The following is a 16,528-nucleotide window of genomic DNA, read 5'->3' on the forward strand; positions in this document are numbered from 1 at the left end:
CCTGATCGCCTCATCATTCCTCTCCTGTAGCTACATTCTTTTGACTTGTCCCCTTCCCTATAATTAATATGTTCTTGCGTGCAAACTCTGCCATTCCGCTTCACTGTGCAATCAAGAGAACAGATTTTCATGGTCGATTTCACATCAGTGCTTCTCTTTTTGTCAGGTAAAGAGCAAAAACAACTGCTGATTTACTACAGATTTGCCATAAATACACACAAGACCTCTCTTCCCCTCTTAAAATGATTTGCTCCTGTTTGCTCAAGGTGATCAATAAGCCTGATTGACATGAAACAACAATAGATCACCCTCAAAGAAACCTGTCACTGCCTCCGCTCCACTAAGCACTGTTAACTGCCACACATTAACCAGCCCTGAGCACTGATTTGTTGGCCGCAGAATCCAGTTGTTCCCGTCGGGCCAGTTGCAGAGGGCAGGGGTGCAGGTGAGAGCAGGAGAGGGAGGGACCCGTCCAGGCCGAGTGAAAGAGGAGGAGAAAGTGAACAGAAACCAAAGATGACTGGGTGAAACAAAATGGATCCAACCAAGCCCAGGTAAAGTCTATAATTTTATCTGTTTAGAGTCATAGCAGGTACTTTGAAAAGGTGAGTGTGTGCAGTATAGAAGAGGAGCGTTTTACTTCATGTCTGCAGTGAGTCGCTTTCATGTTGGAGCTGCTGTGTGGATCCACGGACTGCACTGACAGCTGCTTTGTTGAGGCCATTAAACAAGCCGTTTTAGACCTGCTTTTATTGAGCCACTATCAATCTTTGACTGAGTGTTCAAATTTAATATTATCTAACATCTTTAGTGCGTTCGTGCGGGATACAGGCAGTGATTGTAAACAACTGTGACACAGTGATGAAGCACTGTGTCAGACCTTTGATGTTTGACAGCATAACCTGAGCAATTATCGCAGCGTACCTGTCTGCAGCATGTTTAAAGTGTGTGAGCGTGTTTGCTTTTGGAATAACTTCTACAAACTGTATAAATATGATCATGAATCCCAGCTACAGCAGCAATCGCACACTGCACTTACACTCAGAAGCAGCAGTGATCCAGCCGTGGATGAAAAATGGCACTTCTCCAGTGGAAGCATCAGTAAACAGAGAAATACTTTGTCGACATATTGTAGCTTCCAGCGAATGAAGACACATTCTTCTTCGCTGTAAATTCGCTGTAAGCGCTCAAATCTGCAGCAGGACGTATATTCTGCGAGTTGTGACGGTGTTGGATGTGTGGGAACTGATGTCAGGCGCGTCCTGAAGTTGCACTTTGACCTGCATGACTGTGTAACCGGAGCTGTAGCTATGTGAGACTATCGGTATCGTGTTAAATGAAAGTCACTGCAACAGTAATGATTTCTGCTCCTTTGACAGCTCAGTTACGACAGTCTTTAGAGAGAAACACGAGGCTTTGGAAAAGTTCTTATTACAGCATCCATCCAACAATCTATGTCTCTGTCTCTCTCTCTTGTTTTTGTGACTTTGGGCTCAAGATTAGGTTGTAAGATAAATCTAAACAGAATAAGAAAGCAAAAATATTCTGCAGGAGGTTGAAAAAAATTACATATATTTAATAATTTTTTTACTTTGTTCTAATTCTCCCTTTTTTTTTCTTGTGAGTTGCTGCATTATTGTAGATCATCAGGCCTCTTTTGATGATATATAATCCTACATAAGAGATTCAGACAGGCACCCAATAAGATCCTACTGATGTTAAGTTCTGCTTCATTAAATATGTTAATGTTAAGGACATAAAAACAGAACATATATATTACCTTTACTTAAATGGGGAAGGTCATTGAGAGCAAGTTCTCTTCTGGCAATGACTACACATATATAATGCATTACATCTAAAAATTACAATGCATATAAAACAATAAAACTAAATTGCAGTACATACAAAGAAATAGAGCTACATGAAAGATTTCAACAAGCTTCATAATAAACAGTCCAAGGACAATGCTGTGACACGACGCTCTTTGTCTATCAAAAGATAGATAAATCTGCTTGGGATCAAAGGATTGTTTGATAATCCCTTTTGACATGTGCTCCATTGACAGCTCAAACACAGTATATTTAATGTTTAACCTCAGCGGCTTCATTGATTTTGGTAAATATCTGCTTATTCTGAATTTGATGCAGCAACGCGTTTCAAACAAGTTGGGACAGGAGGAAATAAAGACTGGGAAAGATGTGGAATGCTCCAAAAACACCTGTTTGGATCGTTCCACAGGTAAACAGGCTCATTGGTAACAGGTGCTAGCATCATGATTGGGTATGAAAGAGGCATCCTGGAAAGGCTCAGTCGTTCACAAGCAAGGATGGAGAGAGGTTCACCACTTTGTGAACACATGATTGGATAAAGGACGTTACTACATGGGCTCAGGACCACTGACGTCAGGCTCTCAGGGTTTCTGTCTCAGTGACACGGTGGACTGTAAAGTGCATTTTGTCGATCTTCAACTGGACAATTTTCTGTTGTGTGGATCAACACGTGGAAATGATTATCCAGAGGACTCAAACTGGACCACCAAGTGGTTCGGTTTTAAAAAGAGGTCACTCAAGTAGTCATGAATGATCTGGTGCTCGTTACTGACTGTCCATGAAATTTTAGTCTAGCTTTATTTGTGTTTTGTGCTATTTTGTATTTTCCTCTTGAGTTTCAGGTATTCTGAATTGAGTTCAGTGGCGTTGCAAACAGGCTTGGTATGCGCGGTATTTGGCACTGGTTTGTGCTATACTTGTCCTTAAAAAAACAAAAACAACAACAGTATAATAAATTAAAAAGGAAAGAAATGTCTTTGGTTTAGTTGTTCACCACCGGTACACACATAAAACGTGTTTTATCGTGAGGGGTCGGAAGCCAAAAAGGTTTGGAGCCACGGTCTTAAAGGATGAACTCAGATTGGATTGTTCTGAGTTGGATTGTTGGATTGTTTACAATAATTCAGCTTTCTCTCTTTTGTTGCTTAATGTGTTTGTTTGTTTGCGTAGTATTTGTAAAGCTTTTAGTCCAGAAGAGAAAGTAAAATGACAAAACACAATGTGTCCCTCCATTCTGTCTTCCACGCTCCAGGCCTCCTTTGCAAAGCCTTTTGTCGTAGCAAACTATTCTGCACTGTGCCCGCACACACCTTATTTTGGCAATGAGTAACCCTGTGTGCTTATCCTCAGCCTTTCCTCAAAGGCACCACATGTAAACAACGGCGGGGCAAATGAATCACTGATGGGAGAAGCACTGGTGCCACGGCGAGACGGGGCGGACGGGGAGAGGCAGAGGGACGCGGAAACCAGAGAGCCAGACGTCGTTGATGGGACGACAGCAGCTGCAGACATAAACAGTCACCACAGGGGGTCAGCAGACAAAAACAAGTTCAGTACGTTTGGTTACCAGGTGAGTGACATGGGACAGGAAAGTGCGGGTGGTGGCAGCTTCCTGTATTGACTTTGCGGTGGTGAAATGTAACTAAGTGCATTTAGTCAAGTTCATTGTATTTTACTTGTATTCTGCTTTTACTCCACTACTTTCATTTGCACTCATTAGTAATTTTGCAGATTATTTTTCATATTAAAACTGTGTCCATCTTCTGAAATGTATGCATTGTTCAGTGAAACAACAGAGTTTTTCCTTTGAAAATTGCAGAAAATGTTTTAGCCTTGTTTTAATCCAGATTAACTTGTTTAAACATTTTTATATTGAACTTTTTTAATGACTCCAGAGCAGCGACAGTCCCCTCTCATATGTAACTGCCAAGAAATAACTTCTTTTATGATTTGGCACTATGTAAATAAAACTGTCTTGCCTTAATCTCTCTCATTTCAAGATGTAGATAATTAAAAACAGGTAAAAAAAAAAAAATACTCTCACTGCACTATAAATGTTTAGAATTCTACAATAGGAGTTAATGTGTTTACTTTGAAGGTCTTCACATAATGAAAGGCTCATTTGCATAACACGTCACTTTTAGTGCAGCTTGCTGGTTACTCTTCTGTGCTTTTACATAAGTAAGATTTCAAATGATTTTCAAATACCGGGCTGACGGCCTTTTCCCTTTCCAGAGGCGGACCAAGCAGAAGGTCGTGACTGACTTTGCAACAGTGACTAAGGGAGCATCTGCAGGAGCCAAACCCAGAGCTGCACTGAGACAGGTCCTGTTCAGCCAGGGAGTGTCTGAGAAAAACCCGCCGTCTGAGGTATTATGCTGTCTCCTGCTCATCACACTGCATGCTTAGAAACAAATACAGACTTGCTCTGACCGTGTCCACGCACTCAAACGACTGAAAGAAACCTGTAACATATGACCACAAGTATCTGTTATTGATCTTTGCCAAGAAATCATGACTTCAGATTTTCCTCCTCTTTTCCTTTTTTCATGAGTTCTGTGTTTTTTTTCTTCCTGCTTGTGTACATTCTTGTGTTTGTCCTCCCTGTCTTGAACCACCCCTCAGGAGCGAGGTCAGCTGGACGTGTTGAAGCAGGATCTGGGGACTTACGCTGTGCCAGTCAGTCTAAAGTGGAGGTGGAAGGAGGAAAGTCAGGGAACGACGCTGGAGAAGAACTGGACAGATATAGTGAACTCTCATTCGGTATGGTCCCTTATAAATAACCTTGGCACTATTTTTATTGTTCTTATGGTAAATAAAATCCCATGAACAGACCAAAACCAACAATGAACTGATCCCACGAACAAGACCTGATACACTGTAGTTTATTACTTTGTGCCATAGAGCTCCATTGTGATTACTGTGACCAGGTAATTGTAGTTTACTTTGAGTCAATCCAACATGCACCATCCTGCTGAGGTAAATACTCACCTGAGCAACAAATCCACGGCTGAAAATACTCCCAAACAAATCCACTGTTTAATCCTTTATGAATCACTACAGCACACAGCTTTTTTAGGAAATCATTTATCATGATTTAAATACAAAATTAGATTTAATGGCCTGTTTTTAAAGATTTACATCCAATGTAGGAATAAGTGGGTTCAGATCTTAGAGCTTAGAGTTTAACCAGTGCCAGTGGAGGAAGAGGTATCAATATCTTGTACTACAGTGTAAATACTCTGGTAACAACTAAGCAATTACTGCATTCAAAAGTAGCGTAATTAAGTCAAGTATTAGCATCAAAATATCCTTTAAGTACCAAAAGTAAAGGTACTCACATACAGGACGGCCTATTTTAGAATAATATGCATTAATGTGTTCATCACTGTAACGGTGCAGCTGGTGAAGATGGAGCTATACTTTGTATATTTGTCAGTATCTTAAACTATAGTAATACATCATAATAGTTGAGTTATATTTTGCATTAATATTAAATCTAAATCTACAGAGTAACTTGTAACTAAAGTTACCAAACAATTGTAGTACAGTAAAAAGAGCAATATTTGCCTCTTAGATTAGTGAAGAAGAAGTATAAAGTAACTTAAAACGAAATGCTCAAGTACAGTATAAGTACTTCAAAAATGTACTTGTACTATACCACACTGTACCGTACTATATACATTTTTACACCTTCATGAAGCATCTCTAATAACTGTCTTCTTTCCCTCCTGGTTCTTCTCTCCCCTTCTGTCTGTTTTTTTAATTTTCAGACAATGTCTAAGATGCAGAGACACCAGCAGGAGGCGCTGTGGGAGTTTGTCCATACTGAGCTCACCTACATCAACAAGCTGCTTATCATCAAAGATGTAATATGTTATTCTCTACCTGCTGTCGTAGTCTCATTTAAATACAGTATTTCTTCTTATGTGTGTCAGTGCTGAAAAGGGAGTTTCCACAGGATGTTTAACAAAGCTGTGTCTGCTTCTCGCAGTTGGTTATTGCCGCTCTTGTCAACCTGCACCAGCATGGATTTCTCCTGGAGGTCAGTGTGCAGAGCACGCAGCTTCATCTTGACTTGCTGCACAACACGCTGAATCTAAAGGCCTATTTTCCACTGTTCTGCATACCACTGACATACATTGACTAGCACAACAACAACATCCGCTCTGGCTTAGACAGAATACAACACAAGTGGAAAATACAGCGCAACAGCAGATTTCCACTGAGAAGATGGAAAATATCACAAAGCAGGGGAGTTGAACTGAACACAGTTTTGTTGTGTTTTTGACTTCCTGCCTTGACAGGTGACCCCTGAGCTGCTTTTCTCCAACCTTCCCTCCATCCTCATTGCACACCAGCTCTTCTGGCAGGAGGTTATTTACCCCATGTTACATGAAGTCCGGAGGACAGGCATGCCCTTTGACCCCATGATGCTGGAGGCCGGCTGCCTGCAGGTACGAATTCACAGTCTGCCATTACAAACACATTCAGAGGTGGGTGTCTGCCTGTCAGCTCAAGTACCTTACTTACAGACGGTTGTATGGATGGAGTATTTCAGTTTTATGCCACTATACTTGTATTCTACTACATTTCAGGAGGAAATATTGTACTTTTTACTGCACTACATTTGTCTGACAGTAGATGTTACCAGTTAATTTGCAGATTAAGATCCTATTCATGCATTTAGATTATAATGGGTTGTAATAGAGTAAATACAGCTGCCCAACAGCATATAAAATAGTTCCCAAAAAGCTTAAACTAAAACCAGCTGCAACATTAAAATGCTGATTACAAGTTGATACAAGTGATCAGAAAAAATAAGCTAATGATATAAAATGAGCACTTTAACTCATATTTTAACCCCTTCAGACCTGCATTTTTTCTGCTGGGCAAAAAAATTTTTTTAAACTGATTCTGACTCCTCTCCAACATAAAAACAAAGTGGAAAAAACACATTTTTGCTAACTCATGTTTTTAATAGTATTTTTTCATGTGCATTCCAATGGACTCCACGACACAATGGGCGTAAAATGTCATAAAAAACATCAGACCTAAACATCTTGAACTGGATGTTTGCATGTGTTTGAGTTTGTGTACAGCTCTGAACATGCACATGTACTTGATAGGTGTGTCACAGCATGGGTAGGGAACAGCAGTGAAGTCATCACCAGAAAAATCTGGAGCCTGCAAGAAGAGAGGGAAATAACACAATCTGAACATGCACATGAACACAACATGTATGATTTTAGACAAGGTTACCTGAAATCAGTTTTGCCTTCAGTAAACTATCATGGAACTTCAAACACATAACCATACTTTTTATAGTAGGATAATGAACTGAAGGCTGCACGGTGGCGCAGCAGGTAGTGCGCGTGCCTCACAGCAAGAAGGTTGCCGGTTCGATCCCCGGGTTAGGCGGGGCCTTTCTGTGTGAAGTTTGCATGTTCTTCCCGTGCATGCGTGGGTTCTCTCCGGGTACTCCGGCTTCCTCCCACAGACCAAAAACATGCTCATTAGGTTAATTGATGACTCTAAATTGTCCGTAGGTGTGAGTGTGAGCGTGAATGTTTGTTTGTCCTTGTATGTGGCCCTGCAATCGGCTGGCGACCGGCTCAGGGTGTACCCCGCCTCTCGCCCATTTGTAGCTGGGATAGGCTCCAGCCCCCCGCAACCCCGAAAGGGATAGGCGGTATAGATAATGGATGGATGGATGGATAATGAACTGATAACACGTTAACTTGGAATGGAACTGGAACCTGAACTTGAAAAGACATCAGCTTGCAGATGTTTTTCATTGGTGGCACGGTGACGCAGCAGGTAGTGCACGTACCTCACAGCAAGAAGGTCACCAGTTCGATCCCCGGGTCGGGTGGGGCCTTTCTGTGTGAAGTTTGCATATTTTTCCAGTGCATGCGTGGGTTCTCTCTGGGCACTCCGGCTTCCTTCCACAGACCAAAAACATGCTCATTAGGTTAATTGGTGACTCTAAAATTCTCACTTAACATGTGAGTGTTAGCTAAACTCGCCTAACTCCTAACTTTGAAAAAATCCTGTAAATTAATGATATGATATATGTTCAAAATAACTTCAAATATTATCACTTGTAACAGTTACAATTATGCTGACAACAAATTTGTTTGGCTAGCATGAACATAAATTTATATTTTTGATTGAAAATGGGCACTTACTCCTCCCTCTCTGCAGTGGCTGAGCGTGCTCAAAGTCATGACATGATTGTGATTGGATAATCAGGATCCAATCAGTAACCAGCATTATTGAAATCATTCAATTACAGGGTATTTATTGGTTTATTTGGTTTCCAATGGATGCTGGGTCTGAAGGGGTTAAGTACATTTGGCTGATAGTGTCCTCTTTCCAACATTTAAAAGAGCAAGTAAACATTTAATATGCATATAATAAAACAATGTCTGGCATAAAGGGTGAAATGTGAATAATCATTTTTCATCATCATCCTTCTGGCCTCTCGAGACATGAGTGATTCTCTCCATTGCGTAGATTCTGTGCACGTCAGCGCTGCCATTTCTTTCGCCGCCCGTTTCTCAGTAGACCATTTCTTATAAGACACCAGTAATACTCTCCATTCAAGTTCCTCTAGCTTACTCAGGTGCATCAGCTCAAGCTTAAAAATAGATTTTGTTTGAAAGACAGTTTTCAGGATGCTTTGGATTTCAGCCCAAAATGAAGTCACAGGGGTAGGGACAACCCCAAAAGACACAAATGTCAATTGTGTCTGTTTTTTACCTAATTCTATCTTTTACTGGTGCTGCTGTAAATTGGAATTTCCCCTTACGGGACAAATAAAGGTATATTGAATTGTATATTGAATTGAATTGTGTCTTTGTTCCCTCATTTGACTTGAATACAATTAAGAGAGTACTCCACAGGTTTAGTATTGTGCTCCTATAACTCTGCCACACTCATGATGGACAGTTTTTTTTTTTTAGAGGATCAAAATTGAAGAAGCAGAACCAGAGATATTGTCTCTTTTATTGCATGTATTCTTCCTCTTGAGCACCAACAATTCGATTGGAGTTTCAGGTGCGTTTTGCTAGAAGCAGCTAATGTAGCGTCCAGCTGCTTCACTCAAGTAGAGATGAGGAGCAGGCTATAGATGTCTGGTATGCTCTAAGTCCTCGGCCCTAACTGGTGTTGACTCAAATGACTTGACTTCAATTTTACTCAAATCACAGTGCTGGCCATCTATGCTTTTTTTTTTTTAATCAGATTTTGTACACCTCCCTCTGGATCCACAAAAGGCTTTATGCAACTTCTTTCACATATGCAGTAGTACTTTGTGGAGTTCCTCTTAAAGTAAAATCATGGATGCAGGATTCATGGAGGTGATGGAGCTTTTTCACGTTGTCATTAATCCTCCTTTTCTTTGTGCGCCCAGTTCCATCAGCGCTTCTCCTCCTATCAGCATTACTGTTGGGAGGAGGAAAACAATCTTGAGTTCACACGCAGGCAGATGGAGAGCAACCCACATTTCCTCACTTTCGTCCAGGTACGCTAAGCTGCAGACGCTCATATGCACAATTTGCACAGTCGTGAACACAAATACGCAGGAAACTTCACACACGTATACCGAAACACCAACACAGAGCCCATCATTACCATTCAGTGCACTTCAATGGAATTCAATGCAATGACTAACTGTTGTGTTATTAATGCTGGCACGGTGTGGTTTGTGATGCTTTCATAACCTTGTAGGCGACTTGTCATACCCGCTTCCTGATGGGAAACCACTTGCTACACCAACGTCTTCTCCAAATGATTCAGACTTAACAGCGATTTTGAAGGATTCCCTGTTCACATAATTGAGGTCAAGACATTTCTGGGAATAGTGACTGCAAGAGAAGCATGTCCTGTTACACAAAGCCTGGATGACTAAAACCAAGAGTTTCAACAGCATATTCATAGAAACAACCCTACATTTGCAATGCTGTCTTGAGTATAGAGCAAGTTAGCACCACTGTAAGTGTGTCTATTCAACACTTGCTTTTTCATTTATGTCATACCATCACGCTTGTCAACCCGAGTGGGAGGTGATATTTTTGTTAAACAACACATCTTACTAGGAAATGGTACATGGTGGGCGTTGAAGGGTCTTCTCACCCAAATCAAACAAAACAAAAACATTGCATGTAGTATTCGTGGTAGTTTGTGTTTTGCAGATGTGGTTTTATTTGTCAAGGCTTTGAGATATCAGTCTTCTGTCAGTCATCTGCCACCACTCGGACACTGGTAATTGGAGCAATCCACGGACCTCCGTCTGAACAATTTTCTATTAGAAATGGCGAAAACTCTTCATAGTAAAGATTAAGAGGCACAAACAAAATATATTTCAAGACATCTACTCAAAACTATATTTATGGCTAGATCCTATTTAGGCTCCTATAGGATGCTAATGGCCACTAATTTGGGTGAACAGACCAATTCAGACTGTTTTGTGTTATGTTATTCATGGTTCCAAGCCATTATGTAATACAAAGTGTTTTAATCAAAAGCACTGACTTGAAGCAATGTTCCTATTTTTTCGGTACGTCCAGTGGGTGGAGACTCATCCTCAGGGTGAGCGGATGCGACTGGGGGACATGCAGGCCAAACCCCATCAGAGGATCACAAAGTACCCTCTTCTGCTCAAGGCTGTGCTGAAAACCACCCAGGACCCTGATGTACAGCACACACTCCGACGCATGGTGAGAAACCCTTAAATCTGTGTCATTTCAAGGGATATCTTAAATAAAAATCAGTATAGTAATTATAGATCGTAGGTAGACTGAGGCCTCTTATCTATATTCATCATCCATATTTAACAAATGGGATTTGAGTGTCTGACTTCTCCCATTTAAACTGATAACCTGACAGTCATCCAAGTGTCTTCACACTATTGAGATAATTTTAAAGAGATGTTTCAGAATCTGCAAGGAGGATAATTTTTCTTTAATCTCAGAATGTCCCGTTATCAGAGTACCAAGAGATCTTGGCATACAAAAAGCACTGGACACTTGTAACAAAAAAATGTCCTCATATTATCTGAAATCTGTAAACCTGATCTTTATGAAAGAGCTGAGGTAAACTTTTAAATCATCAAAGTGGTTCAATTCAGCATAAATTATTGGTTTTCTGCAGAGCAGCAAAAGTCCCACTGGCTCACGCCAGCCATCTTCTTTTTGCTCCTCTCCAGTTATCCGGTGTTAACAGTTTTTTGGACAGTATCAATGACTACCTGAGGCAAAAAGATGAGGAACTTGCTCTCACCATCTCTGCTCAGAGGGTGGAGGGATACGAGGTGGAGGGAATAAATGAAGAGATTGACAAGGTAAAATATGATTATTTTCTTTAAGATTCTGCATAATTTGTCCATCACAAACTTTTTGTGGCAGATTTTCTTGTGAATGTACTGGATTTCAAAAACATCCTATGCTTAGATCATAGATCAACATTTGCTCAACTAGACCTTCACTAGAGGCAGAGTTAATATGACAGATTAGGAGACGTTGGACCACAGTGCAGACATGTAAAAGGCTCCCCACTTTGGACTCTATGTAGTCTTTTGCGTCATTTTGCATGTCTTCATTGTCATTGTATTGAAAAATGGACAATTAAGAATTAGGGAAACTGGTTTCAAAAACTCCTTTATTACAGCAAACAACAAATGTGACACAATTTTGTTTCTTCCACCTTCCTCATTACCAGACAGGATGTGAAAGTTCTTTCAAGATGTGAGAGTTGAGATGTCAGACTATCATAACAATACTGAACATTATAGATTTCTGCCAAAGTAAACTAATATTCACTCTCATATGTTTTGCTACTCTTACTTACTCATGATGGATTTCCTTAACAGCACGTCAGAGAGATCTGCCAGTTTGACCTGACGTGCCCCATCAGAGGAGTAGGTCCTGAAGTTGTCCGTAAGCTGCTGCTGGAGGAGAACTTGAAGATTCGGGGGAGAAAAGACAGCAAGGTGGTGCCGACGCACTCAGTCACTGTACAAGTAAATCTCTTCGCAACATCATTGTCATTACTTTTTAATGTTCTTGTGTTTTCTTCGTATGATGCAGCTGGAGGTGGTGGCTCTGCTTTTCTCAGATGTGCTTCTAATGACCAAAGTCCAGAAGAAAGGAGAGCGGCTGAAGGTAGTTCGACCTCCTCTGGCCCTCGACAGAACGTTCTGCATGGCATTGAAAGATGGCTGTGAGTATGGACAAGAGACAAGTCAGCCGGATTCTGTGTAAATATATTGGAGATCCCATAATCAGTCCTCCTCTTCTGTCAGGTTCATTTGTTCTTGTGGAGGTGGGTGAGCTTCGGAGCGCTATGAACGTCTACATATTCGCAGCCAGCACCTCAGAGAGCTGCTCCACATGGGTCTCCACCATCCACCAGGCGAAGGTGAAAATTCCTGACCAAATGTTTTGAAATGATACTGGTCTGATTTATGCCGTGCTAGCAGCGACTGGCCGTCCAACACTTTGGTCCTGACTGAAATATGTCAGCAACTTTTGACGGATTGCCATCAAATTTGGTTTGGACATTCAAGGTTCCTAGTGGATGAAGACCTTGGTGATGTCCTGACTTTTGGTTGAGAATGAAAAGTCTCCACACCATTAAACTGACTGCCATGCAATTTGGTACATAGATACAGTACATGTCCCCCTCTTGATGAATTCTACTCACTCTGGGACCTCTGGCCTTTTCCTCCAGCACCACCATTGGATCAATGTTTTGCACCTGAAACCCTTGTGTTTAGTGCTAATTAGTAAATGCTAACATGCTGACAGGCTAACCTAAGATGATGAACGTGGTCAACATTACATATATTTTACATCAGCGTGTTAACATTCACGTTGTGAGCATGTTAGCATGCTCATATTAGCATTTAGCATAAAGCATCACTGTATAAGTACAGCCTCACAGAGCTGTCAGAGTTGTCACCTGTAACACTGTACCTACCTATTGAATGAAAGAATCTAAGTTTCTAAAAAAAAAAAAAAGAAAGAAAAGAAAAAATAATTACAAAAATCACACTTATTCACTTCTGAATGTTTCATTTATTCTATTTCTGCATTATGTTGTCAGGAAACACTGAGGAGCTGGCGAGAGACAGAGCGCATCAGACAACTGGAAAGCTGGAAAATCCAGCAGCTGGAGGCCAAACCTGTTACAGAAGTCAAGATGGATGATACGGAGACAGAAGAAGAACCTCTTATGCAGTCAGGAAGAGAGACCTTTGTGGATGAATTTACTGAGGAATTTATAATTCCCAAATCAATAAATGGAATGCTGCCATCTAAAGAAGCAGAGAAACAGTATCAGCCTCCATCTGATGTGCCCACTATCAACACTGTTGTATCTTTTTTGCACACCCAACCCAACGACAACAAGCAGAAATTAATGCGTAAGCGCTATGCTGGTCAGCAACAAGCACTCAAAGGATATGAATGGATAGAAATGGGAGTGAGAAGACAACAAGTTGACATCCATACAGAGGAAGCAGAGAAGGTGGTTGAATTTCTCAGGACAAAGGAGGGAAGGGTGGCCGGGAACCACAGAGTGCAGTCTGCCCCTGATCTGGATCATTTCACTCACAGTATTGCAGCTCATCCATTCAAATACAACACACCTCGGCCACATACTCTCTTACTAGGTGGATATCCAGATATTGACTACCCAATGGATGATGATAGTAATTCACAACCTCCTTACCAACCTACAATATCCAGGGAGGTGCCTGAGATTTTAAGAACACCAAGTGAAGAAGGAATATCACCAACGACAGACTCAGATTCCCAGTCTGTAAACCTGGACACCAGGAGAAATTCCAGCCACAGCCAGTCTGGAGACATGGAGACAACTCCAGAGGCCTGGAGTTTCTCCAAAAATTTGAAGTCACCCGGGTTACGGAGGAGGAGGCCAATAAACACCCACCAGGGCTCCTCCACTGATACATCTAGGCAGTTCTTCCAGGGCTCAGGACCAGCTCGGCCTGCTTCTTTCTCCAGTTCTGACTCAGACTACAAGCCAAATACCAAGAGGAACACTGTTCTGTTCACGCACAGCTCAGATTCACATCGGGTGCTAAAGCTCAGCTCCCTGAAGCCAAACCAAGGGATGTTTTGGAACATGCAAGATAGAGTCTCTCCAGACCCTCAAACATTGTCTGAATCTGAGCTGCCTGAGCTTAACTTCTATAACAAAAGGCTCAAAATGAAAAGCCAAAGCAGTTCTTCCATTCCTAACATCATCATTGAACGAGCCCATGAACTTGAGCTGCACTCGAGCGGTCTGTACACATTACCCCAGGTACGGGATCCACAATCCCCCATTGCAGGACACGATCCCAACGGTCACACGTCACCTCTGGAGGGTCTTTTGGAAAGAGCCAGAGAGAGAGATGGCTTGAAAAGAGACAGACATTTGAAAATGAGCAATTTAAGGTCAAAGTATCCTCCCCCTTCCCCCTTGTTTTCCACCACACCATCACCAGCGCCCAGTGATGGAGAAAGAGACATTGAGTGGGAGGAGGAGGTGGCGCTAATGAGACACAGAGCTCTCACAGTGAGTAAAGGGTGGAAGGAGCAGCTGGTGGATGGAGATGGAGATGAAGATGAGAAGAGGGACAGGTCAGTGCACTTTCACCTTAGTCACTTCTTGACAGATTAACACATGTTCTGGGTAATGTCTGGATTTTATTTTGATAGCTTTATTAATCCCTTGAAGGGAAAAAGCATTTGGTTTCCCATACACAAACCAAGAGATCATTAGTCAGTTAGTCATTGTCAGACAAGAAAAAATGCAAATCACACACACACATTCATTAAAATTGGCATGTGACTCAAGAGTGAAACATCATTTCATCTTCCCAATTACACAATGACTTTAGCAGTCCCAGTCTTTGCCCCTGACAGCCACAGTTTTGCATGTAGAGCCTTAAATTTTCTAATGGCCCCAGTTTTCACAACATGCAGCCATCTACAAAGAAAAAGCAAAATACAACAAAAGCCACACGAGGAAAGGAAACGCTACACAATAGGCTGGACTTTGGTACCATGTATTTTTATTCTCATGAAGGTCAGAGGTTAAACTCAGCTACACAGCAGCGTCCCGGGAGCTTGTGTTGATTCAGTGTCTCACTCAAGGACACTTCAAAAGGGTGGAGGTCCTCTGTTTTAAAGAGGAACTCCATCCTGCTGCTCTACCTATTACTGAAGTTCATGTTAGTGTCATTTACTTGACAGATGTTTTGCTTCACCAGCTTTGAATAATAGACACGTTAAGATGCATGTTCTCTTCATACTTTGCTCTGTGCTGCTTAAATGTATTTGTTTCCCCCTCAGTTGGAAAATGTTTTTTTACGCTGTCAAATCTTTACTATTGAAATTAGTTTTCAGCGTCGAGTAGGCTGGTAATGGACAGACTGTTCTGTGGGAACGGAAACCTAAAATTACCCTGCGCTCTTCGTGTTTCGACGCACAGAGCAAGCAGAATGCTGTATCTCATAAAACTTTGCAGAAACTTTGTTGAATATTTTAAATTGTGGATCATTTACATCAGAAACTCCACAAGACACTTCAACGGTTTCCTTGTTGAATAGCCAATTTAATTAAAGACATTATACAATATATTTACCTGAGCATTAATTAAGAATTTTGCAATTTCAAACACTGTTTAGGTATTTTATACTTTTTTGTCTCTTAATCAGCATAATTAAGATCCAGGCGATTCTAATAATAAAATTACAATTCATTGTCCAACTTGCAGAGTGGCAGTTTTTGAAGGGAGAGTGAACCTGAGCACATGAGGTCTTCAGTAGTCGGGAAAGTACTTGCACACTGTTACAAAAACATCTGTTTTGACCTTGTGTTTCCATCTCCTCTTCAGTGTCGTCTTCACGGACGGTGTAAATGTGGACTGGTCAGGTTGGTGCTTTGATGATGATGACGTCTTGGATCATTTACAGCCTAGAGTCGAGGGCCTTCTTGAGGGCATCAGTCGATCTTTGGCCTTTTGGGATCTGCACGGACATTCAGAGCAAGAAGACGGGGAGTGCAGTCAGATATAGCTCTGAGGCTGCACTGCAGAGTCCTGTAGCCACTGAGTGGATCCAAAACTGGACCGCAAATGGACTGAATTACGCAAACTCAAAGTTCAGTCCATGAACATCAACTACAGAGGGACAAAGTAATGGGGACTGTCTGCTTTTTTATGAAAAGCTGAAGCGCATAAAAGAGAAAAAAGACCAAATAGAATAAAGAAACATGTGCATCACTTCAGTATGGATTCATGGTCAATAATAACTCTGTAAAGACTGTAAAATAATGGAGTATATTTTTGTAATAACACATAAGCATGTGTTCACTGTTTTGTGTAAATATGATGAAATATTATTTTTTATAAATTACTGTATACATTATTTATAGTAGTAATATTTTCCTCTCTCATTGACCTGAGAGTTATGTTTGGATATAATGTGATAAATAAAACCAGCTTTATTTCTGATAAATGTATTTTATTTGTGAAAACATTTTATTCTCAGTATGCACATGGAAACAAATCCTCACATACAGCTGAATAACTGAAAATAGTTACAAAGATAATATACAACATTTCAAACACTGCTACATCATCTGCTCAGAAAATACTGTATTTACAAAACTTGTGCAAACAAA

At 41.0% G+C, this 16,528-nt stretch overlaps 1 protein-coding gene across 1 annotated transcript; it reads left to right on the forward strand.

Annotated features, from left to right (window-relative positions):
* Positions 1–505: 505 nt before the first annotated feature.
* On the forward strand, positions 506–16,139 carry plekhg6 (pleckstrin homology domain containing, family G (with RhoGef domain) member 6). The gene is made up of 15 exons (XM_070966759.1): positions 506–554; positions 3,180–3,399; positions 4,065–4,199; positions 4,455–4,592; positions 5,603–5,698; positions 5,824–5,874; positions 6,137–6,286; positions 9,247–9,357; positions 10,403–10,552; positions 11,041–11,175; positions 11,704–11,823; positions 11,921–12,053; positions 12,136–12,251; positions 12,939–14,482; positions 15,741–16,139. Exons 1-15 carry the CDS (start codon positions 535–537, stop codon positions 15,919–15,921), a joined length of 3,300 nt encoding a protein of 1,099 aa, XP_070822860.1. The 5' UTR covers positions 506–534; the 3' UTR covers positions 15,922–16,139.
* Positions 16,140–16,528: the final 389 nt, after the last annotated feature.

Source organism: Chaetodon trifascialis, chromosome 7 (assembly GCF_039877785.1).
Source record: "Chaetodon trifascialis isolate fChaTrf1 chromosome 7, fChaTrf1.hap1, whole genome shotgun sequence".
Taxonomy (NCBI): Eukaryota; Metazoa; Chordata; class Actinopteri; order Chaetodontiformes; family Chaetodontidae; genus Chaetodon; species Chaetodon trifascialis.